Here is a 26,910-nt window from a genome sequence, read left to right as displayed (position 1 = left end):
GAGAGAGAGAGAGAGAGAGAGAGAGAGAGAGAGATTAATAAAACAAAAGGGGAGAGCAATAAGCTGCTACTCACACCAACAACTTATTGCCTAAATACATCATAGGATGTAACAATCAAATAGGAAGAACTTCTGCCTACTTCATTTTCTGCAACCTAAACGAATAAAAGACAAGGAAACCTTATTAAGCCACAAATGTCAAGCTTTGTAGTTGAATCTCCAGTTAATAGCTATCATTTTACTTGTGATGTGAACTGTGGTCCCACTTTGTCCCTGCTTATTGTCAATCAAGGAAAATATACTGTGCTAGGTTTCCAAAAGCCCCCTTAGCCTAAAGGGGTCATTGCATGCCCATTTTCCACACGTTCATATGTTTCTTTTTTAGGGTTTTAATTTAAAGTTTATAACATATTTTGGTTAATAATTATCAATAGAAGTGTAAAAAAAAACATCCTGATACCCAGTCAAAATCAGCTCGGCAAACATAAAGCATACATAACATAAAGTTTGGTTTGCATCTGATGACCCCTTTAAAATAGTGATTGACATTAACACAGCCCCTGAACACTGGCCACTTAAACACAGTTAAACAAGTTAAGAACAACTTAATGTTTATTGGCAATGACCTGATAACCCAGATAAATCTAATTTGCCTGAAGTCAAATTCGTCTGAGATCAAATTAATTAATAGTGTGGATTAAGGTTTATCACTGAAAAACAAAACTTACCTTTTCTTCTCTTCACATATGGCCCCTCCTGACTCAAGGACTGGGAGATGCAAAAAGCAGCAGGTAGAGGACAAGAATGTGGAAGGGAAAGATCAGTGGTCATAGGAGATAGAGAAGAGACAGAGGTGGCAGAAGGGGCTGGTGTTGTCCTTTTCTTTTTTCTGTGTCGCAAAGACTTGGAGCATGGCAATGGAGGTGGAGGAGGAGAAGAGTATGAAGGAAAAACAACAGTAGAGGAGGAAGGAGAGAGAGAAGTTGGAGAGTGTGGGGAAGAAAGAGGAACCAGGTTGAGTGTAAATAAAGTCTCGGACTCCTTTGTGTCTGACTGCTCCATGGTTAAGCTCTCCGGCCACGGAGCGTTGTGGCTCTCTGGCTGCTCCACCGTGTGGCTCTCCGGCTGCTCCACTGTGAGGCACTCCAGCTGCTCCACAGTGTGGCTCTTCGAATGCTCCACAATGGAACAGTTGCTCTGCTCCTGACTGGGCTGTTGTGCTGCTCAGATTTGGGGATGTCATTGTAAATTTATTTAAATAAAAAATGAAAGGTACTCTTTCAGTTTCTAACATTGCCAACATGACTGACACATTATGTGACAGAAAACACAACTTATTACTTATAACTTAACACAATTTAAAGATAAAAATAGTCTTACTTAAATAAACGTATAAAGGCCACATCACACTGGTATTATGATATGACAAACATGTGTACAGTTACACTTCAATTAACACTTATGAAATTTGTTTTTTTAAATTACTGCAATATGGGCAGAATCAATTATGCGGCCAACATTTCTGCTTTTCATCACAGATTTACCCCACTCACTGTCCTGTGACACCACTTTGTCTTTTAATTTTTGTTTATTGGACAGACTTCCAAAGCAGACAATTAAGGTTTTCCTGCTTGCCTGATTGGGAGTCTGGCAAGATGGGCAGGGCCTAAATTTGGGCCTTGTCATAACTTTGGAAAAAAATAAAGAAATATACAGAAGAAAAAAAAACAACAACAAAACAGACAGATTAAGACCTATTGTGAGAAAGAGAGCGGGGGGGGGGGGGGGGAGAAATGTACAGAGAGACAAGTACAAATGACAGATGTGGCTCTTAAAAGTGCCTTTGGTTTGTGCGTGTCTGTGTGTGGGTCGAGTTAAATAAAGGAGAAGCTGGTGAATTTGAAGGACCTGGTAAGAGAAAAACAAACAACAAATATATATCAGAATTTCTTACAATTTTAACAGTATTTTTTTTCATCAGTGTTGGCAGATTGGGGCAGTTTTTTGATTGGTTTTGAGTTGTACCACAAGGGATAAATTGGGCGTGGCTGGGAGGTGAATTTTTCATATCCCTGTGGTGCCAAATGACAGACGTGGAAAACAGTTTACAATGTCAAAACAAGGTAGCCTTTTTTAGAGAAGAACACTTTATTTACTTTATTATGACTTATTAAAAAATTGTGATAAGCCACAGTACTGGCATAGCTATGAATACATTTGTATTGTGTACCACTGCTAAGATTTATCTTTTTACTATATAGTTTTGTGTGGACTTCTCACAATCACTGAAAAACAAACCAATCTAGCAACACTGTTGCTCATCTGAACATTTATAAATGGCTAAAGTGTAGTGAGCTACTGTAATATGAAAACACATCATAAAAATCCTACAATCGACTAATCACTTTTAATTTCATGATTACATGTGAAAAAAACAAACTTGGATTTAATTAGCTAACTTAGCTAGCATACTAGCTTGCACATATTGTGCAGCTTATTATATATATATTTTTAATATCTGCTATCATTTACTCCATCGCGAAACAACCACCTTGTACTTCTAAAGGTTCTAATCACAACTTCTTGACAATACTGAACAGTTTTTGTATCGATAATGTAAGTACCTGTTCACATCTTTATCAATTAAAGTGTTCTACTTAACGAGTGGAAAATCGCAATGGATCTTGGGATCGCGCCATGCAGTGATGTCAGTGCCACATATTAATATATTTATTAATAGATAAATAAAAATACAATAAAAATAATAAATCAGTGAACCAAACAATAAACAGACAAACAAATAATTAAATAATATTTCTTTTTATTAATAATCACATTGCGCTGAGTAATCATTGATTAACCAAACATATAATCACACCACATTACATACAGTAATCAATGTCAACAAGCCTCCGATAAAAACTAGGAAACACTTAAAGTGCTTAGGATAAGTTACTGGTGTTGTTCGTGCCATAGAGCGTTGTCAAAGTCACTGCTGTTTCACAGACAGCACTTTGATATCAGACAACGAGTGATTTTTAAAATTAAAATCAGTAAAAGAGCTAGATAAATATGACCTGATGGCCACCAACTGACGAGTCCTGCCATAACTTATTTGTCGTAGCCTGTTTATTTTTATGCCTATTTATCTTAGTTATTACCCGTCCCTATACCTAACACTTCAAATTTCAACGGCTCGGGCTCCTGTACAGATTCTATAGGGAATCCCTGCACGTCTAAATATGATGCTGAAGGGGTGCAGCGGGTGATTTAAATAATAATAATTTTAAAAAATCAGTAGAAGAACTAGATAAATATGACCTAATGGCCACCAACTGACGAGCCCTGCCATAACTTATTTATTGTAGACTGTTGTTTTTATGCCTATTTATCGTAGTTATGGCCCATCTCTATACCTAACATGTAAAATTTCAACGCCTCGGGCTCCTGTACAGATTCTGTGGGGAATCCCTGCACGTCTAGATATGACGCTGAAGGGGTGCAGCGAGTGATTTTTAAAATAAAATACAAATCAACAGAATAGATAGACCTGACGGCCACCAACTGACTAGCCCTGCCATAACTTCTTTATTGTAGCCTGTTATTTTTTATGCCTATTTATTGTAGTTATGATCCGTCCGTAATATACCTAACACGTCAAATTTCAACGCCTCAGGCTCCTGTTCAGATTCTATGGGGAATCTCTGCACGTCTAAATATGATGCTGACGCTCAAAAACTTACGCCAAGGGTTCCTGACCAAATGTCAGTATATGACGAGTTGGGAGTGAGAACGTGTTGGCTTTTTTCATGTGTACCTGCTAGATATTTCAATTCTTTAACCTCTCTCTGCACCGGACTGAGCACCATGGGTGGGATATTTGCCTGCACGCTGATCAGCGAAATCTGATTGGCTGCCTGTATGTGGCTTAGAGAAAGTTGATTGACTGCCTGTAGGCGCTCGGTGATAGCTGATTGACTGCCTGTTTCTTAAACAGTCTCTTGACAACAGAGGGAAACATTTGTGGACAGAAGATTCATTTGTCTTCTTCAGTCTCTTCAGTGGAATATAACATTGTTTCTGTGCAATCCCTGATTGTATAATACCTTCAGTCAAGGCTGGCCCCGAAGTATTTTTACATTTTTTTATATTTGACTGCACAAATCTTCTCAGTACATGTCAAACGAAGACATTCCCTCAATTATAATAGATCTCGGATTTCTTTACCTGTTTGCGTGAGTTTTTGGAATATATTTAAGTGACAGAATGGTATGAGTTTTAAATAAATTCCTCTTATAATAAAGTTGGTGAAGTCTCTACTCATAACTGCTCTCCACTAAATCACAACTTGCTCAATCTAATAATAATATTTCCCCAAATGCTCTTTTCTGTATTCAGTCTGAAGAAAGTCATTTGCTTTGGGAGTATTCTTATTATGAAGTGTTTTGCGTTGACTTTTCCAGTTCTCCTAAAAATGCTTTTATCCAAACTTTTGTATCCTTTAAAATTGTATTTTAGTTACTCTTTGAAACTAGCCTTCTTACTATACATGTATTTATAGCTTCTTTCTACATTTGGCATCCAGAGATTTTGATATGTATGTGAACTCTATTAATTACTGCAAAACATCAGAATGTTACATTTACATTTACATTTAGTCATTTAGCAGACGCTTTTATCCAAAGCGACTTACAAATGAGGACAAGGAAGCAATTTACACAACTAAGAGCAACAATGAATAAGTACTAAAGGCAAGTTTCAGGTCTGTAAAGTCTAAGAAGGGAAGTGTTAGTAGTTTTTTTTTTTTTTTTTTTTTTTGTACAATTAGTGTGATATTCAAAGAGGCAATTGCAGCTTAGGAAGTGAAGTGGAGACTAAATAGTTGAGTTTTTAGTCGTTTCTTGAAAATAGCGAGTGACTCTGCTGTTCTGATGCAGTTAGGGAGTTCATTCCACCAACTGGGCAGATTGAGCGTGAGCGTTCGCGAAAGTGATTTTTTCCCTCTTTGGGATGGAACCACGAGGCGACGTTCATTCACAGAACGCAAGTTTCTGGAGGGCACATAGATCTGCAGAAGTGAGTGCAGATAAGAAGGTGCTAGGCCAGAAGTCACTTTGTAGGCAAACATCAGAGTTTTGAATTTGATGCGAGCATTGATGCGTGTTATTTCACATTATGTCCATATAGGACTGATTCAATCTTGTGGGACATCAAAAGCACTTTATAGTGATAATGACCCAGTTAGTGAAACTAAAACATGTAGTAGTAATGGGTACTTTTTACTTAAAGGGCACCTATTTTACCCATTTTCAAGATTTGAGATGAGTCTTTTGTGTCTCCAGAATGTGTCTGTAAAGTTTTAGCTCAAAACACCCATCAGATTATTTGTTATACATTTTAGAATTTTGGGATTTTCTGCTTTAAACACTTAGTCTTAGTGGATTATATAAATTAAACAAAATTGTTTTAAAATGTTTGGATTAAAAGTTTTGATCAACTTTAAATACTGAATGTCTTTGTATGTGAGAGAGATAGCAGATATGTTGTGTGAAGTGGAAAACGAAAGAGAAATGTATCATATCATGACTGCAACAGTGAGTGGCAAAAAAAAGACTTTGCCAACAGATTAAAAACAAATCTTGATTCTATTATTTCTGAAACTCAGTCTGGGTTTATAAAAGGCCGCCATGTTTCTAATAACATAAGATTAGTTTTGGATTTGCTAGATTTTGCCGATTCTATTCATTCAAATGGTCTCATTCTTTTTCTTGATTTTTACAAAGCCTTTGATACGATTGAGCACCAGTTTCTGTTTTTAAGCTTTGAGTTTTTTTTTTTGATTTAGGGAAACTTTTGTTAACACTATCGCTTTGTTTTTATAAAGGAATCAATAGTTCATTGATCGTTAATTTTAATACTTCTAATAGATTTGATATTTTGTGTGGTAGTAGGGCTGCCCAATCTCTTCCTTTTTATTTTTATTAGTGACAGAGTTGCTATCCTTAAGCATTGTGCAAAATCAAGATTTGAAGGGAATTTCTGCTTTTGGGAGGAAGATTAAGATTTCACATTCTCAGAATTTTCACAGAAACAAATCGTTATTTTTCCAAAGTTGATTACAAAATAATATTAATTGTAATCTTTGCTTGTTTTATGATGCAGGAAACATTCTTTCATATGAACAATTTATAACCTACCACTGTTTTCCAACTCCTAACGAATTTAATAAATTTTTAAAGGCAGTATCACGTGGTTTAGTTCACCTAGTTAAAACTCACTGTAGATTTAACTCAAGTAGCTCAGTGAATATTCATTCTCCTTTGCTTTTAAAAGGTGTTAGTCTGTTAGATAAGAAATGAAACAATAGCTTTGTGTGTCAAATTTTTCAATTAAAAAGGAAAATTTATTTTAGAGGAAAGTGTTACTGGAGGTCTTTGGTTGAGGATATAGACTAGAACCTGGCTTTACCAGGGAAATATTGCATTTCCAACAAGGCAAAAGAAATACACTTAAAAATTGTACAGAAAATCTACCCTGTAAAATTCTAGTATTTCCAAATTTTTTGACATCGACAGCCCCTGTTCTTTCTGCGAACAAGCAGAGGAGACACTTGTACATATGTTTTTTGATTGTCCGATATCCAAGCAATTTTGGTCACTCCTAAATTTGCATATATCTGCTTTTGCCAATGCTGTCAATTGCTTTAATCTAAAAGACATTATTTTTATTATAATAACCCAAAAGCTAAATCCCTGGAACACATCATACATTTTTTTTTTAATCTTATATGGCAAATTTTTCATTCACAAACAGAAATTCACAAATAATTACTCATCATTTGCTCATTTTAGAATAGAATTTAACACTCTCCTAAAATCACTTCCTCTTATTAACAAAAAAAAAATGTTTCATGAATGATTCCTGAAATATTATGCAGATGTATTTAAAGAAGATTCTCGATTTTAGTTGCTTTCCTTATGGTGATTTGTTTAAGTGTCATTGTAATTTCATTCATTTGTTTAATTTTGTTTGTTTCATTTAGTAATTTTAGTATTATTATTATTATTAATACTTTAATTATATTAATATTTTCCCTTTCTGTCTAATAGTATTATTTGTATTTGTATGTGATTTAAGATAAATTTTTTTTTGCCAAAAAAAGTGAATCAACTGGAGAAAGGTTTGTTTAAAAGCTTTTACACAGATATAAAGCAATTGATTAAAGTTTCAGGTTCTTCATCCAATACTAAATGATGTTCCTGCTGTCTCTTTATACTACGTAATACTATTTTTACTATTTTACTCAAAGTAATGAGGACTATGGAACAACGTGAGTGTATTAAGAGTCTTAATGAAGGTTTAATTTTTTTAAATAAAATAATTTCACTTCATTCAAAGTATACATTACTATATATCAAAAATGCAGTACCAATTTTAATCAGATCAGTTGTGGCTATTGTTTCTTGCTCGGACTTTATTTATTTTTGTTAATTACTCTCATATAAATAAACTGTTGAAGAGGAGTTATTTTGTTTCTGTTCAAAGTTTTATTTATTTTAAACAGGACATTTTTATGATTTTGTTAATTTTTAACAGGATAAAGAGTCCAAACGCAGAGACAAACTAAATAATAAGTCATGACTAAAAGTAACTTAATTGGCAAAAAAAAAAAAAAAGTTAAAAGACTTTTATTTTGGCGTGGATTGTGACGTCATAAGCCTGCGCTGCTCCCGCGCTGTGATTCAACTGGAAAAAGGTTTGTTTTAAAGCGTTTACACTTATATAAAGTGATTGATTAAAGTTTCAGTTTTTTCATTCAGTGCTAAATTATGTACCTGCTGTTGACAATATTATTTTAACCCTTTTTACAACGTAGTACTACTTAACTCACAGTAAATAGGTCTATTGTTTGAATAAAGATAGGATAAACTTTTTGTCCCAGAGAGGAAATTTGTCTTGGGCAAAAAAAAAAAAAATGCTACACGTTGCTGTAAGCAGACAATAAAGTAGATAAAACAAACAACACATAAGAACATACTCAAATAAAGTTTGACAGAAGTTACAGGGATGTAACAGTATGTAAAAAGTGTTTTAATGAAGGTTTAATTTATTAAATAGGATAATGTCATTTCATTCTTAGTATACATCACTATAAGAAATGGAGTACTAGTTTTAATCAGGTCATTTGTGGGTTTTGTTTCACGCTCTGACTTACCTGATTTCTTTTTGTTAATTTCTTTCATACAAAGAGACTGTTGAAGCAAGTGTTGAAGAGAAGTTTATTTCTGTTCATTGTTTTATTTATTTTAAACTGAAAATTTTTATTGCTTTGTTCATTTTAAGCAGTGTCCAAACTCAAGAGAAAAACTCCTGCTGAAGCGACTGATCTCCACACTGTTATAAAGATGGCGTTTATTAAAGAGGAGAGTGAAGATGTGAAGATTGAAGAGACATTCACAGTCAAACAGGAAGATCTGCAGGAACAAACAGGTTGATTTTCATTCTCAGAGACCAACTCAGTCATTTGATCTTCATTCAGATATATTTTAATAATAAGAATACTAAATTAATCCATCTTGTAGCCCTGAGTGTGCTGCCTAGTTCTCCTAAATGCACATAAGCACTCATTGAAAGACAGGAATGAGTTTCATTTGTTACTTGTTCTCATGTCTTTTGTCATTCTTTTATGTATTATTAGTCTCCCATTTTCATGATCGTGGGCCAGAAATATTGTTATCGTGATGATGATATGATTAATCTCGCAATCTATATACCCTTTCATTATGTTCTTGGCTGTTTTTGACCCATTGACTTCCATTATAACCACATTTTTTAACCGCAAAGCCATGACACCAAATAATCATGCATTCTTTTTGATGTTGAAAACTGATATTTTCTTAATATATAATATTCTACTTGGTCTGTATAGTCATGCAAACATTTGCTTGTAGAGCAAGTAGTTTGACCATTTTCTGCCGTTTATTATTCCTAGTCATTTCTCCAATAGGCGACTGAATCGGAAGTTCTAAAACAATCGCGAAAACAGACGCACTTCCGCATTTTAGAATAAGGTCAATAAATCCAGCTTCTCTCTCTTTCTCACACACTCACACACACACACACACACACACACACACACACACACTATACTCCATATAAAAGGCAGAAACTTTTTTGCACTGAAACTGATAATCAATTTTAAAAATCACAAATCTCTTCCCAACAGGGAAATGTAACAGTGATGTGGGAATGGTGATCCCCCCCCAAAATACAATAAACAAATATTAAACAAATATGTTTGTCACTTGTTTTTAAGTAGTTAATCTTGGGCGCCAGACAGAATATCTGTCAAAATACATTTCAAACAAAATATACCACGCTAGCTCTCACCACCAGTTACAAATAATAAAAAAATAAATAAATAAAATAACAAACAATGAGAACCAGAAAAAAACTCAGATAATTGCTGTAATTGTCTAAATAAAGTTTGTTTTAGTCAATAATATTAATAAAAAATACTTTTCATACACAAACAGCAGTATCAACAACAAAACAAACAATATAACAATGAAACGCAGAACCCTCAGCACTTATAACTCAAATGAAAGAAAAAAATGCAAATGATTTCAGGCCAGCAGATTTGTCAGATTTGAAAACGGGGAAAATAATAATGATAACAATAGTACGGGGAGAAAACAAAACAAGAGAAACAAAATGTGCATTTGGGCAAAGAAAACAAAAACTTTTGCTTCTTACCCACGGAGCGGAGGGGTCAAGGGAAATGAGTGGGGAATGGCGAATGTGGATGTGAAGGTTGAGGGTGTTGTTGAACCCAGCCGGTGAGTTGGCAGCTGACTCCATGCCAGCGAGAAAGATAAATCGGTGAGTTGATTTTGTTCAGGACACACTGCACTGAAGTCTTTAGTGCAGTGGCGTAGCGCAAAATGCGGAGGCCCCCCTGCAGGGATCGCTGATGGGGCCCCCTGATGAAGTTTGGGGGGGGATGGATGCGTCTTACGTCAATTTGCATATCACTGACATCATCACGTTCTACTGTTTCTGTTTGTTTAACAGCCTATGGTTAATAAAGGGGTATTTATAATTGCACTACACTTTATAAAAGCATGTTTATTTAACTAAATGTATTGCTGTTTGAATACAGTATGTCATTATAGATGTGTAGTGAATGTGCAGTAATCTCTCATATGTAATAAACTCAGACAAGTTTAGAAACTGTCACTAAAATATCTGTGATTGTGAACAAGAAAAGAATAAACGGTCCAATTAAATTGTTAAAATAAAGGAGAAGTAGATCGGTTTGACTGTACAAGGGAAATACCTTTACACTGCCTGTGCTAAATCATTTGTCGTCGGTACGCAGAGGGGTGATCTGCTCTCGGGCTGCAGGTGGGAGAGGCTGCTGTACGAGGACTGACTAGGCCGCCTGTCAGTGCTGTGAGGCGGGGGAGGGGTCGGCGGCATCACATGCAGCTTGTTGAGAAGAATAGGGACGGTACAGTATGGACAAATGACAGTCTACAAAAAAAATCTCCAAAAACACACAAAAAAGTCGCTAGATTTGTCGCTAGGGGGGTCTGAAAAATCGCTAAATCTAATGACAAAGTCTCTAAGTTGGCAACATTGGCGGCAAGCAATCAGAATGAAGTAGTCCACCGCTTGAGAGGTGTTCAGAGAACACAGACCTGTGAACTTTGGTTCCGACCACAGTTGTTCCCAAGAGTTTGATTATTGCGGTTGCCGAATTATCAATTATTAATTACTAATCACGCGGGCCCCCCCCGCGGTGCGTGCCCTGCGGGCCCGTCCACTACGCCACTGCTTTAGTGACGCACACATTCAACGACGTCACGTGCACTTCAGTAACAAGACAGCGGTCTATGCTCTGTTGCTTCAATACATACTTCCGCTTTTTGTTTCTCACAGCCAGTCGTTAAGTTTACACTGCTCATCTCGACCCGACTTCTCTACTCGTTTCCCCGCACTGCAACAGTTCAGTCAACTTCTCTTTCTTCTACACATCACATAATGCTGTCCTCTTCAACTCTCCTCCTCCTCCTTTATTCTCTCACCCATTTCCTTTTTGCCGTCACAAAGAACACCAACAATCATAAATTCATGAATATGTGCTGTCATGGCTTTGCAATAAAAAATGTTCTTATAATAGAGGTCAATGGAGAAAAAACAGCCATGAATATAACGAAAAGGGAGTAAATTTGCCCAGAGTGTATTGAGGTTTTTAAAAAAAAATTTTAAAGCATTTTCCCATTGATGGGGACTTCATTGTGCTTGATGAATTTATTACTCTCATTTATATGCTTATTTGAGTGATTTCCATGTTGTTGTTGTTGTTATTATTTATTGTATTTTATTTGCACTATAAAAAGTTTTATAATAGAGGCCAATGGAGCATTTTTCCAGAATATGTCAAAATAAGATGTCCCCAAATATCAGTCCATTTGCTGAAACACTGAGAACGTTTGGGCCAAATTAAGCCTCAAAATCACCCCAGAATGGATGAAAATGGCCCAACAGCACACAAGTGGAAAGGTGCACATTCCAGCCTTTATGCAGATGCTGTACAGGTATGTCTCATATCTGTGAGGCAAATATTCAGCTGTTACCCCAGAACTTTTTTTCTGATACATTTACCAGTCAGGCACACAATGAACAAGTGTTCCCTGTCTGCTTTACAAATCGTAGAAATCTTTGTTTTATCAATATGACCAAAATGACTTTTATGAAAAACTCTGAAAACTGGACTGACACTGTTTAAATTTACTATAACTTCTATGTTAAGCGGCTTTGACACAATTTACATTGTAAAAGCACTAGATAAATAAAGATGAATTGAATCTGCTTAAATGTGTACACGTTAATGGACCAAACAAAATATGATCTGATTTATTTTACATTTAATGTGCATCAAAATTACAGTGTGTGTAGCCAATGTTTTCAGTGTCTTTTCACTTTTCAGCTTTTGATGATAGTTTTTAAGACTTAATGAAAACGAATGTTTTATTTATTTATTTCAGACCTAATTGAAGAGAATGAGGGGAGTAAAGAGGAGGAACATCATGTCAAAATTGAGGAAAAAACTCATTTACAGACTGATGGTGTTTTAAAAAGGAGAGACAAGAACCGTTTCACCTGCACTCAGTGTGGAAAGAGTTTGGCAAGCAAAAGCAAACTTAAGATTCACATGATGATCCACACTGGAGAGAAACCATTCACATGCACTCAGTGTGGGAAGAGTTTCAACATATCATCAAACCTTAATCACCACATGAGGATCCACACTGGAGAGAAACCATTCACATGCACTCAGTGTGGGAAGAGTTTCAACCAATCATCTCACCTTAATTATCACATGATGATCCACACTGGAAAGAAACCATTCACATGCCCTCACTGTGGGAAGAGTTTCAACCAATCATCACACCTTAATCTACACATGATGATCCACACTGGAGAGAAACCATTCACATGCACTCGGTGTGGGAAAAGTTTTACCTGCTCATCACACCTTAATCAACACATGAGGATCCACACTGGAGAAAAACCATATGCATGCACTCAGTGTGGGAAGAGTTTTAATTGCTCAACAAACCTTAATCAACACATAAGGATCCACACTGGAGAGAAACCATTCACATGCACTCAGTGCGGGAAGAGTTTCAGCCAATCATCACACCTTAATCTACACATGATGATCCACACTGGAGAGAAACCATTCACATGCACCATTTGTGGGAAAAGTTTTAACTGCTCATCACACCGTAATCAACACATGAGGGTCCACACTGGAGAGAAACCATACACATGCACTCAGTGTGGAAAGAGTTTCAGCAAATCATCATCCCTTAATAAACACGTTGAAGGAACTCATAGGCATATTGCAGTGGTCAACACGAGTTGAATCTGAAATCCTGGGCATCTGCAAATTGTCTCTGTCATTAAACTGGCTTAAGGGCTTAAACCATCATGATAACAAAGCACCAATTGATTTTGGGTTATTCTGACCAATACTTTGGCCGCAGATGTTCCAGGTACCCTTCAGCAAAATTAGTAAATGATTTAAACTAAATAAAGGGGCTTTACAGGATTTTCAGCAGGAACCGCCTCACAAGACTTTTGAATGACTCCTCTACATGGTCAAGTGCTTTGGGCACATCCTGTCAGATGCACAATTTTGTAGAGACAAAAAATCTCTAGAAACATTATGCATACAAATGAAAGACAATCTCTTAAAATGTTAGAACTAAGGCAGATGTATCTTTAAATAATAAACCATAATGTTCCTCATATGCTGTGGTTATTTCAACCAACCAGGTTAATCAATGTGTTGTTTTAACCCTTAAAGCAGAATAAATTGATCTGTATTTGTCTGAAATGTATGATATCTGGTCTTGAATGAAAGCTAGTGACATTTGCAATCTGTTGGTGTAGGGCTGGGCGATTTTTCAAATTTTTTTTTCCGATTAATTCGAATTTACGTTTTCAGATGATTTAATTTTGAATCAAATCGAGAAATTGCGATTTAAAAAAATATATATATATTTAATACATTATAATGGCACCAATGCGCTTTGGTTCTCTCTGTATGAAGCTGGAAGCACACCAGAAGCGCCTCTCGGTGACTCGCCGCACCACGATTCAGGACGCAGGTCATATTTCAGCCGCACCACAGAGCGCCATCTGATTAGTTTCATGTTAAATATTTTGCGAATGTGCGCGTCTGGTGTGTGATACTTTAAACTGTCATGTGTCGTGGCGCTTCTGGTGTGCGACCTGCTTGACTGCCTGTTGAAACGTGAAGTCATGTAGGATTTTACTTGTTGCATTAGTCTGAGTCACGTCTGTGTGTATTGTCAAGACATATTACCTTATCAAGTCGATAAACTCGATCTCAACATGTTTGAAGGATGTAAAAGCCTGCCATGTGAAAAACTGTGCCGATCTTTTGGTTTGAACACAAGCAGAGGTGAGGGCCAGTAGCAGTGAAAAGGAAAGTACCCGCCCCCATGACGTCATTTAGCGGACCTAATTGAAAACAAGACAGATCAGGCAGCATGATACAGAGAGTGGAGCAAAGCGCATCAAATGATCGGTATTTAAAAGAGGAAAAAAAGAAAAATATATTAAATATATTAATTTATATTAGACACACATCTGGTACTTGTTTTTGCTCCTGCTTTGCGTCCACAACTTCACACATTGGGTTAAATTAGGCTTTACAGTTTCCATGTTCAGTCCTTTTTTCTTTTAAGAAAAAGGCTGCATCATTACAACCTGTCATTTAATCAGAAGAAAAAGTCAAAACCGAGCTGACAGCCAATCTTTCCGAGGCTCAGCAAAACATGCAAAAAATCCCTCTGTATTCCTGCAAGTGCAATATTTACACAAATATTTCTTATTCAAATCGTCAGCAACGCTATTTAACTCGTTAATTTGTTTAACATTTATTTACACCTTGACCGATTTTTGTATGACATGGCCATTAAAAATACAATGTTCCTTAACCAGATGGTTAAAGTTACTTTTAAAGAGAGTGTTACTTCAGTCATGTTGTTGTAATGTTTTGAGAAGACTAGTAACACACAAAAAAAAAAAATCGAAATCGTGAATCCGTCAAACTTTATAAAAAAACCTAGATTTTTTTTTTTGCCAAATCGCCCAGCCCTATGTTGGTGTAAATGAGAACTAGTAGTACAAACAGTATTTGTCTTGTAACATTTTATTTAAGATAGTTTCAATCTTGCAAGAGTTTTACCATGTAAAATCTACATGCAGTCTGTTAATGATTGACCCTTTCTACGTGGGCACGCGGTGTGGCCCCGCCCTTCATGGCAACTGCTCATTGGCAGACAGTGCCATAGGGATAGATCAGACCAGGTCACTTAAAAACGCCCTGCAACAAAGAAACTTTGCTTTGAAACCGCACGAACTTCCGCAAACCGACTTTCAGCAGTCTGTCACCTCAGTAACCCAAAACTACCCACCCACGAGTGAGGGAATTCCAAGGACGTCACAGAAGCCACCAGCCAATCAGGAGCACCGTGTTTCCCCAAGGCCAGCTGGCGAGGGAGATTCATCTTCAGCAAAAGTGCAAGTAACAAACAAACGTTGTCTCTTACTGATCTGGAGCAGATTGATCGTAAACAGTTTAAGATAAGCCATATCTCTGCTTTTGTGGTTTCTCAGGTGTTATTCTAAGATCTTGTTAGAAGTATTAGAATTAATTTAGGATGGTTGTCAAATCATTTTATATCCTCTAACCTGCCTCTGTGTGTATGTGTGTGTGCGAGTTTGTTTGTTTGCTTATTATGTAGTTAGTTTCATGTATCGTAGTGTAGCTCAATAAATCTTTGTTCTCATTTTGTAAGAATTGTGTTCTTGTTTATGTGTTTCTAAGTCATTGCCTCGAGCTGTAGATCTTGTTACCTTGCTAAAAGTTAACTCAATACTGTGTTATGTTATTATCGTTGGCCACATAAATAATATTAACAAGATTGGTAAGATACGATGACTTCAATTTGCAGGACAAATAATAGATAAAGTGTGAATCTTTTAATCTGATTCAGTCCGACTCAATTGAGTTAAAACATTGATTCAAATCTTTAAGATCCAGTACATTGAAATATGCTAATAAACCCTGATTGATCTTAAAATGTAGGTTGATCCCCTACAACATGATGAGCCGTACTGTAGAGAAACGATTCAATTGCACTTAATCCACGGTCACACTGGACTTTTATTTTTATTTATTTGATATGGACATCACAATTGCACTGGACAACCAAATGCATTTGTTTAGGTGTTTTAGCAAACTTGCTAATTTTCAACACCTGTCCTCAGGAGGCTTAATATTGACAAAATAGAAATGTAATAAAACATACACAACATTACAATTCTTTACATAAAAATTTCTACAGGCAAAAGCAAAGGCGACATGATCCAACCAACTAACAGTAGAGTATTTGTGCAAACACTGCTGTTTTGTTTTTAACCACTTTTTAAGAGCACTACTAAAAATATTTAGATTACTTTCTGATTTTAAGCTAACTAGTAACTCATTCCACAGTTTGGCTCCCTTTACAGAGAAGACAGATTGACCAAATGAGGTCTTACACTTTGGCACTAGACAGTCACCGTTAGCAGTTGCCCGTGTAACTCTGTGGGAGGTTTGATGCCGATTGATTAGCTTAGAAAACAGGATTGGAACATGATTATTTAAACATTTAAAACCAATTTAAGATAACTAAATTGAATAAAACTATCAAAATTAAACAGGTTATGTTTACATAAAATATCACAATGATGCCATCGCATAGGCTTTAAGTCCATAATTTTAACTGCTTGTTTATAGATTGAGTCAATAGGCTTCAATGTAGTTAAAGAGGCTTGTGACCAAGATGTAATGCAATATGTTAAGTGAGAGAATATCATTGTGTGCATGTATAATTTTGCAGTGTGATATGTTAAAAACCTTCTAAAAAAACGAAAACAGTTTAGACTTGGCTTAACTTTCTTATTTAAATTTTTAACATGACTATCAAATTTTAAATTAATGTCTAGAGTTATGCCAAGATACTTAAACTCATTCACTTCTTTAATTACTTTATTTTTTATTAGCACCTCAAATGTATCCCGTACAGGCCTATTTCGTATAGAAAAACACATAGAAACTGTTTCGTGACATTTAACGTTAAATGAGACAGTTCAAGCCATCTTGAAATGTGTTGTAAAGCCTGGGTCAGTTGCTCACCTGCCCGGCAAGGTGTTTTAGCTGACACATAGATGACCGTGTCATCTGCATATAACTGGCAGTTAACCCCTGGGCAGCATTCTGGAAGATCATTTTTGTACATTGTGAACAACAGTGGGCCAAGGACAGACCCTTGAGGTACTCCAATATTGTTAGAACGCACAGATGACTTCACCCCATTGACCCTTACACATTGCTGTCTCCCACCCAAATAAGACTCAAACCACCGTAAGGCTTCTGATGACATTTTGAACTCTCTTAATTTATTTAGTAAGATACTGTGATTAACCGTGTCAAAGGCTTTCTTTAGGTCCAGGAACACTGCCCCAACCACACTACCTTTATCCAGTGACCCTTTTATTTTTTCAAGCAGATAACAATTTGCTGTTTCTGTGGAATATTTCTCTCTAAAATCAAACTGCTGTGGATAAAGCAACTGTTTAGAGTGTAAATGATCCATTAATTGTTCTGCAACAATTTTCTCTAGCACTTTTGACACTACAGGTAGAATGGCAATAGGCCTATAGTTACAAGCAACATCCTTATCGCCAGATTTATAAATCGGTATAACTATTGCTGTCTTCCAACTATCTGGGAAAGTTTTTGTTTGAATCGATAAGTTTACTAAATATGTAATTGGCTCCAACAGAAAATGTTTATATCTCTTAATTAATTCAGAGTGAAAATTAAAAATATCCTTAGCCGTAGAATTACTCATATTTTCTATTACTTTTTGGACTTTTTCACAAGATACTTCCTTAATATAAAAGGAGTCTGGATAAACATAATCTGGTTCCTCAGGGTATGCTTTAGTGAAGTTAAAATTACTTGACAGTTCTTGAACAGACTCAATAAAAAACTATTAAAAGCATTTGCCATAGCCTCATCACTGCAAATCATATTATTAGTAACTTTAAGATGCTTTATTTTAAAATGTTTTTGCTTGTTTGAATTAGATAGTCTATTAATATATTGCCACAATTTATAACTGCTGCCATGGGCCTCCTCAATTAATTTAGAAAAATATTTCATCTTAGCCTTTCGCAATTCAGACACCACTTTGTTCTTCAACCCAGTGTAAACAAGACGATCATTATTAGTTTTGGATAGTAAAGATTTTTTGAGAGCAAGATCTCTCCTTTTAATTAACTGAAGAATATCACTATTAAACCACGGAAGTGAAAATTTCTTGCACCTACTCTTCCAGGTTTTTGTATATTTACTTGGTTAATTACTTAATATAGTTGCAAAATGACCCGCACTCTGATTTATATCTAATTCTTTAAAAACCTTTCCCCAATTAACTTCCTTTAAATTATATTCAAAATTAGCTATTTTTGATTTCGGAATTCCTGTAATTAACATTTGGTTTTCCATCTTATTATGATGCAGTAACCGCTTTTGAGTTAACTTTCTTACAACTAATGTTAAATTGTGATCTGAGAGACCAGTGATTAAATTATATGTTTTTGTTACTCTCTCCGGTCTATTAGTGAAAATCAGATCTATAAGAGTTTCGCTCTTTCTAGTGATTCGGGTAGGTCTATCAATTAATTGTGTAAAATTTAATTTCTCCATATTTGATTTCAACTGTGATTTACTGTTTTTATCCATCCAATTAATATTAAAATCACCGAACATCATACATTCACAACGATCATCAACAAGGGACAAAAGACTCTTCAATTCTATTAAAAAACTTTCATCATAACCTGGAGGATTATAAAGGACTATTATGTAAAATTTCATATTTGAAGAGAGAATTATATTTAGTGCTAAACACTCCATATTCACATGAGTTCAGATTAGCAGTCCATCGCCTTAACCACTCGGCCACCTCGTCACGTATATTTCTTTTAAACTGGTGGAGGCTGGACTGTGGCCCATATTTTTATATGTATGTTTTTGCAACTATTTTCGGTAAGATGACTTTCAGTTTTACCATATGAACGACAAGAATGGGATTCAATGGACTCGGCCACCTCGTCATGTATGTACTCACTTTCCTTGTGGGAGCTGGACTATGGCATTTCTGTATGTATTTGCTGCTATTTTTGGTAAAGATGACATTAAATTTTGCAACAACATCCTTCAAAACGCTAAGAGAGTAAAACCAGTTCCAGAAGCACCAAGCTCTCTCAAATGTCAGAGCATATGAGCGACGAGGATGGGAATCGAACCCACGTGTGCAGAGCACAATGGATTAGCAATGCCAGCTGCTGAAGGATAGTCCATCAATATATTTTACAAATGTTGAAGTTGAGAGCCAATCTGAGCGATTCTCTCCAAAATTGTAGCCAACCACATTGCAGCGTCTCAACATTTACAGCCAATCGCGGACCGGAATTCTCAACAATTTCAGCATTTGACCAATCAGAGTCGAGACAATGTTAAAGCCAGGGAAGGGACCGTTCCAAGATTCACCGCTAGGTGTGCAGTCAAACAGGTTAATCAGATGTCAATCAATTTTCTGAACTGAGCCGAAGGTACACAAAAGAATGATGCTGTCCTCTGGGGGCGGGTCAGAGGTCAAAAAAGTTAATTGACCTTCAGTGATTTTCGACAATCAGCATCATTCGACAGAGCACAGCATCGTTTTGTTTAAAGTACTGGACTTTAATCGATAGTGATTTCTTAAAAAAAGATAAGAAAATCTACACAATTGCACGAATTAATGTTTTAGTGTGTTGTATTTCAAATTTGGATACTTTAATCTAAAACCGTTTAATTTATAGGAGAAAAAATGTCTGGAAAATCCCATAAAGCCATGTCAGACGCTGACTGGATTTTACGTCTAAAAAAGTTTGCCAGCACAGGAGTTGGCCATCAAATGAGGGCAACAGGAACAGGCCAGCTCCTCTGCAAAAAAAGTGGCATGAGATTTATCAAGGGGTGTGTATTTCGTTTACATGATATATTGTTTGTTGAAATTTGCTTAACAGAGTAACGTTAACTTGTTAGGCTTCAGTACATTCAGTACAGTATCTGTGTAAAACATGTCATACTTGTTTTTAAACAATCCTTCTTCATGATTATATTTATTTTTGTGATTATTTTTAGCAGAGTACTGCCTCTGCTGCTCCAGCACAAACGGTGCAACAACCTGCCCCTACTGTACCTGCTCAAGATGTGATTGAGACGAGACAACTTGAGGCCCAGCCCCAGCCCCCGTCTACTCCACCAGTGGCATCAAATATTTCACCTCAATTGCAAATAGTACTTTTTTTTTTTTAATTAAAAATCAAAAGAAATTACAATTTCAGTGTTTCAAGTGTTCAAGGTGCTCAAAGTTCATTCAAAGTTCTAAACATAAGAGAGAAAAGAACAAAAAGCAATAAAGAAGTTGAGGTGTTGCTAGAGACCTGCTTCTTTTCACACCTTTTGTACAGTAGGGGGTAGCATTTTATTTTATTTGTTAATTTTGTATTTATTCTGTTAATATTTAACTTATTTATTTTTGGATTTTTTATTCTATGTTCATTACTGTTTTGTTGACCAATGTTATATAAATATTGCGTTTATAAACGACTGGTCTTTGATTTTTAAGTCCACTTTTCGTTGGTTTCTGTTTGTATTGAACATTTTATATATATATATTGTTTATTTATATTGGTAATATTGTATTGTTAATAACTAATTTATTATTTTTGCATTTTCTACTCTATATTTATTACTGTTCTGTTGACAATTGTTAGATAAATAATGCATAAATAAATAACTGACTTCTCCTTGACTTTTAAATCCATAAACACTGTATGACACTTCTATAGATCATTTGTACGTCAAAATACAGAACAATAATAACCAGAAGCATAACAATGCTACAACAACTACTAAATAAAAACACATTTAAGTTAGTATGCTTTATTTTTCATAAAAGAATATCAAAAAACACAATAACAAAGTGCTTAGGCATATTTTATTTACCTTGGAGCATTATACATTCAAAAAATATATTGAGTAATAAGAAACAAATAACAATAAACCGTCTTTAGCTGGATTCGAACCCCCGTGTTGGTGAGCACCTGCAATAAAAATCAATGTAACTCAAAATGCAGTTTTAACACAGAACAGTATCCCAAATGCATGACGTAAAGCAGGTGCAAGGAAGGCGTGTCTGGGAAGCTTAGAATGCACCCTTTCCTTTGTTTTTCCCCCCTCTTTTTCCTTCACCCTATTCTTTCCTTTTTCCCCTTCTTTGTTGGACAATTGTTTCTCAGCTTGAACGCAGTGCCTTAGACCGCTCGGCCATCCTGACATACTTGTACTGACTGAGCTATCTCCTACCTATCTCCTATCTCCTAGGACCTGAACATTTCCTTAGTCTGAAGCAATGATGGCAAGATGCTCCCATTGCTGACACGTAATCGCTTGACGTTCGGTGTGGATCTGTCAAATGTCATGACTTGACGTTGTACAAGGATTTGACGAAAAGTCCTGCGAATCCTATTGCCTTAAAAATCAACGGCATCCCAGGACATTCCACGACAGTTCTTTCGATCCCTTTTCGGTGCATTTGCATTAAAGCCCTCGTCCATTGTTTTGTTCACATTCTTTTCCGAGTTGCTGTGGACAATGCCTTAATCGCAAACCCCTTACAACTTGCAATCTAAAGTGCCTATTAAGCTTCCCAGGCACACTGCTAGGCTGCATGAACTTTGGAGCACAGAGGTTGATGCGGCGCTTTGTCAGTGTTACTATATCACTTGGTGGACATGGCACCAGAGAGTTAAAGACTTGAGCCTGAGCGTATAGACAAAGATTTGGTTTGTCAGAAGTGGGATTTGAACCCACACCTCCAGCAGAGACCACAACCTGAACGCAGCACCTTAGACCACTCAGCCATCCTGACATGCTTGCATGGCCTGAGCTGTCTCCTAGGACCCACACCGCAGCACAGTGAAATGGAAGCTGGTGTTTTCACAGCTTGCAGAGCTGCTGCAGTCTGCCTCGTTGAATGTCATGGGTTTGAGCCTCACACGGGGCATGGTGGTACCTTTTGGCACTTCGAAGCGCTTAGATCACTGGGCGGCGTTTTTTATTCCCTTCCGTGCGGTTCATGCTTCCCGGGAGCAAAAAATTCTACATCTTCTCTGGAGGGCAGGCGGCGTGAAGTTCCAAGAACATTTCCTGAGTCTGAAGCAATGATGGCAAGATGCTCCCATTCCTGACACGTAATCATTTAACGTTCGGTTAGGATCTGTCAAATGTCATGACTTGACGTTGTATAAGGATTTGACGAAAAGTCCTGCAAATTCTATTGCCTTAAAAATCAACGGCATCCCAGGACATTCCACTACATGGCATTCCAAGACAGTTATTTTGATCTCTTTCAGTGTACTTGCATTAAAGCCCTCGACCATTGTTTTGTTCACATGCTTTTCCGAGTTGCTGTGGACAATGCCTTAATCGCAAACGCCTTAAAATTTGCGGTTTAAAGTGCCTATTAGGGTTGCCAGGGACATTACTACGCTGCATGAACTTTGGCGCAAAGAGGTTGATGCGGCCCTTTGTCACTTGGATATGGCGCCAGAGATTTAAAGACTTGAGCCTGAACATATAGCCAAAGGTTTTGTTTGTCAGAAGCGGGATTTGAAACCACTCATCCAGGGGAGACTGCGTCCTGAACAAAGCGCCTTACACTGCTCAGCCATCCTGACATGCTTGCATTGCCTGAGGACAATGCCTTGATCATAAACACCTTAAAACTTGCAGTCTAAAGTGCCCAATAAGGTTCCCAGGCACACTGCTACACTGCATGAACTTTGGCGCAAAGAGATTGATGCAGCACTTTGTCAGTGTTACTGTATCACTCGTACATGGTGCCAGAGAGTTAAAGACTTGTGCCTGAATGAATAGCCAAAGGTTGGGTTTGTCAGAAGCAGGATTTGAACCCACTCCTTCAATGGAGACTTATACCTGAACGAAGCGCCTTAGACCACTCAGCCATCCTGACATGCATGCATGGCCTGAGCTGTCTCCTAGGACACACACTGCAGCACAGTGAAATGGAAGCTGGTGTGTCACAGCTTGCCAAGCTGCTGCAGTCTGCCTCGTTGGTGCAGTAGGCAGCGCGTCAGTCTCATAATCTGAAGGTCGTGAGTTCGAGCCTCACATGGGGCACATTGGTAATTTTTGGCACACGGGAGCGCTTAGATGACTGGGCGGCATTTATTATTCCCTTCAATGCGGTTCATACTACCCGGGAGCAAAAGATGCTACAGCTTCTCTGGAAAGCAGGCGGCGTGAAGTTCCAAGAACATTTTCTGAGTCTGAAGCAATGATGGCAAGATGCTCCCATTCCTGACACGTAATCATTTAACGTTCGGTGTGGATCTGTCAAATGTCATGACTTGACGTTGTACAAGGATTTGACGAAAAGTCATGCAAATCCTATTGCCTTAAAAATTAACGGCATCCCAGGACATTCCACTACATGGCATTCCAAGACAGTTATTTTGATCTCTTTCATTGTACTTGCATTAAAGCCCTCAAACCTTGTTTTGTGCACATGCTTTTCCGAGTTGCTGTGGACAATGCCTTAATCGCAAACGCCTTAAAATTTGCGATTTAAAGTGCCTATTAGGGTTGCCAGGGACATTACTACGCTGCATGAACTTTGGCGCAAAGAGGTTGATGCGGCCCTTTGTCACTTGGATATGGCGCCAGAGATTTAAAGACTTAAGCCTGAACATATAGCCAAAGGTTTTGTTTGTCAGAAGCGGGATTTGAAACCACTCGTCCAGGGGAGACTGCGTCCTGAACAAAGCGCCTTACACTGCTCAGCCATCCTGACATGCTTGCATTGCCTGAGGACAATGCCTTGATCATAAACACCTTAAAACTTGTAGTCTAAAGTGCCCAATAAGGTTCCCAGGGACACTGCTACACTGCATGAACTTTGGCGCAAAGAGTTTGATGCAGCACTTTGTCAGTGTTACTGGATCCCTCGGACATGGTGCCAGAGAGTTAAAGACTTGTGCCTGAACGAATAGCCAAAGGTTGGGTTTGTCAGAAGCGGGATTTGAAGCTGCTGCAGTCTGCCTCGTTGGCGCATTAGGCAGCGCGTCAGTCTCATAATCTGAAGGTGGTGAGTTCGAGCCTCACACAGGGCAAGGGTGGTAACTTTTGGCACACGGGAGCGCTTAGATGACTGGGCAGCGTAAACTTGCAGTCTAAAGTGCCCAGGGACACTGCTACGCTTCATGAACTTTGGCGCAAAGAGATTGATGCAGCACTTTGTCAGTGTAACTGTATCACTCTGACATGCCAGATCGTGCCAAAGAGTTAAAGACGTGTGCCTAAACGCAAAGCCAAAAGTTGGGTTTGTCAGAAGTGGGACTCACACCCTTGCCACCAGAGGAGACTGCGACCGGAACGCGGCACCTTAGACCGCTCTGCCATACTGACATGCGTGTACTGCCTGAGCTGTCTCCTACCCACATCGCAGCACAGTGACATGGAAGCTGGTGTGTCACAGCCTGCCCAGCTCCTGCAATCTGCCTCGTTGGCGCAGTAGGCAGAGCATCAGTCTCATAATCTGAAGGTCACATGCTTTTCCGAGTTGCTTTGGACAATGCCTTGATTGCAAATGCCTTAAAATTTGCAGTCTAAAGTGCCCATTAGGGTTGCCAGGGACACTGCTACTCTGCACGAACTTTGGCGCAAAGAGGTTGATGCGGCGCTTTGTCAGTGTTACTATATCATTCGGACATGGCGCCTAGGGCTGTAACGATACACGATATGAAATCGAAATCGCGAATCTACGATCCTGTGTCGCGTTGTGATAAAGGAGAATCACGACACACCCCGTGACTACCTTTCCAATAATGTCACGCGTGCCTGCAAAAGTTGAGCTAGTTGAAGAAGAACGTGAGGAAACACTTTTTTTTTGCTCGACATTACGAGCACTGCTCCATTTATGCCCTTGCAATATGCGTTCAGCCTGGAGAGCTCGCACGGAGCTCTTAGTAAGGGACCGTCTGAATGTGTCAGGAATATCAAAAACAAAATTCACGTAACCCCGCTTGACAATAGACAACGGCAAAAACATTGCCAATGCTGTCAAAGCGGCCGGATTTTCACAGCATATACGATGCTTTGCTCACACTGTTAATGTGGCTGCACAGAGAGGGATGGGCGTTCACCAGGGGCCTCATGTATCAACGTTGCGTACGCACAAAAACTTTGCGTACGCCAGGTTTCACGCTCAGAATCGCTCACGTTTGGATTTACTAACAATGAACTGAACGTGGGAATGTGCGCAGCTTCACGGCAGCGTTTTGGCAGGCGTACGCACATTTTTTGTGCGTGTCTGTTTTATTTCCATTGGCGACTCCTAGAGGCGGTTGTGTTAAATTCCTCTCTACAAAGTGTCTGAGCATTGCAGTGGCAGCTGTATGAGACGGGTTCAGCAGGTATATAAGGTTTCCATACCATACAGTTGAGCAGCTAAACATTAAAGCACAATTTGCAGCGGTCACCTGTTTTCCCAATGTAATCTGAGCGATCTACCGCACGCACATTGCTATAAAGACACTATCTGAAGATGAATTTGCATGCGTGAATCAGAAACATTTCCATTCAATAAATGTGCAAATAAAATATGATGCACAAACTTATTGATGATTCCTACTTGTCTTTCTCGTGATAAATAGTTGGCAAAATCTGATATGTAGCGGGGAAAAAAAAGAAGAAAGAGTTAATCAGACGCTGGATTCGAGCCGAGTTCATGCTCGAACGTGTCAAAACATGTTGACATGCATCTTACGAACGCGCCACTGAGACTGTTAAGACTGGGTTGCAACATTTTACAGATATAAACCAGACTATTTATTTTTTTAATGCACTCAGTGCAATGTTCAGACCCAACTGTGTTAACCGCATCAGCTAAACTCTCCCACTCTATTTTTTTTTCTTTTGTTGTTAATTCCGGAGGAAAAACTTGCAAATAACACCGCTTTTCTCCGGTCTACCTCCGAAAGGAGCACCTCCAATTCACATTCTGTTCAAAGTTTCTCTTTTTGCTTGCTTTTGCCATTGCTTTTTCGTTGGGTTTTGCCATTAGCATAGTCATTAGCATATTCATACGGGGAGGAGGCAGGGAGGGGTTTTGCGCTCGTGCATGTTGCGCTCAGTTTCACGTTCATTCGGATGTACAAAAGAATATGCGTGAGATTCGGCGTACGCAGTGTTTCATACATCTGAATTTTTTTCTGCGTACGCACATTTACAGCTTTGTGCGTACGCAATGTTTTAGTAAAATTTCCACGCAAGTCTTCGTACATGAGGCCCCAGATGTCCCGACTGCTCGGCAGAGTAAGGAAAGTTGTCACGTTTTTCACTGCAATGTTGACATGATGGTGTTTCTGAAGAATTTTCAACTCCCTTTAATCAAACGAGTTTGGTTTTCGTAAGAGAAATAATTTTTTTATTTGCTTAATGTTTACTTGACTTGTGGTTTGCAGCACAGGCATTAAGCCTCAGTGTGAAACAGTAGCCAAAAGGTAAGTGAATTATAACAGCGCAAACTTTTCTGTAACCGTGCTGTGCACTTTCTGTTTGACCCTTTGGGAGTGCTGACTGACAGGTGCGCAATGCGTGAGGTCAGGAAACACGACGAAGCTTTTAGTTAAGATGAACACAGTTTCTATAGTTATACTTTATTTAGAGATAAAGGTATATGGCTCTGCATATAATCACTCTATCTTGCTGGAGTTTATAGCCGTTTCGCTTTACTTCAGGACACATTAATGCTGTTCTGAAGGTCTAATCGCTGTTTTAAGTTATCCAGAGCTGTATGAATGTACAAATCTTGAATATCACAATATTATTAAATATTACAATTGTAACAACACAGACAGCAACACCTTTGCACAATCAATACCCAGCTAATTCAGTCGTTTCATAAGAGGACCGCGCCTCTTCTTTTTTCCTTGTCAACATAAAGGCAGTGAGGTGCGCCTTGTTTTCGGCCCCTTGTTCAACTGCAAGGCATACTTAATTTGCGGGACGATAACGTATAACCCGTGCCTACAGACACATTTGCCAAAGAAGCAAAATAGAAAGAGAATATTGCTGTTTGATACAGACGTGTTGATGCTAAACCAGCACTGATGTTGACC

At 37.9% G+C, this 26,910-nt stretch overlaps 3 protein-coding genes and 1 non-coding gene across 5 annotated transcripts in view; 3 read left to right on the top strand and 1 right to left on the bottom strand.

Moving 5' to 3' along the window:
• LOC137491248 (uncharacterized) overlaps positions 1-26,910 on the top strand; it is a 697,259-nt gene that overhangs the window by 425,172 nt on the left and 245,177 nt on the right. The window lies entirely within an intron of this gene.
• Positions 1-26,910, bottom strand: part of LOC137491174 (uncharacterized) — a 293,575-nt gene that overhangs the window by 51,932 nt on the left and 214,733 nt on the right. The window lies entirely within an intron of this gene.
• zgc:174702 overlaps positions 8,066-26,910 on the top strand; it is a 30,147-nt gene continuing 11,302 nt past the window's right edge. Inside the window, exon 1 of the mRNA XM_073946717.1 lies at positions 8,066-8,490. Coding sequence (XP_073802818.1) covers positions 8,406-8,490 — 85 coding nt within the window. The 5' untranslated portion in view covers positions 8,066-8,405. The remainder of the gene's footprint in view (positions 8,491-26,910) is intronic.
• trnam-cau (transfer RNA methionine (anticodon CAU)) lies at positions 22,837-22,909 on the top strand. Its single transcript has one exon. It is a non-coding gene; the product is annotated as a tRNA-Met (tRNA).

The sequence above is a fragment of the Danio rerio genome, chromosome 4 (assembly GCF_049306965.1).
Source record: "Danio rerio strain Tuebingen ecotype United States chromosome 4, GRCz12tu, whole genome shotgun sequence".
Lineage (NCBI taxonomy): Eukaryota > Metazoa > Chordata > Actinopteri > Cypriniformes > Danionidae > Danio > Danio rerio.
Note: the sequence above shows the minus strand (reverse complement) of the source record. Positions and strands in the feature narration are given on the sequence as shown.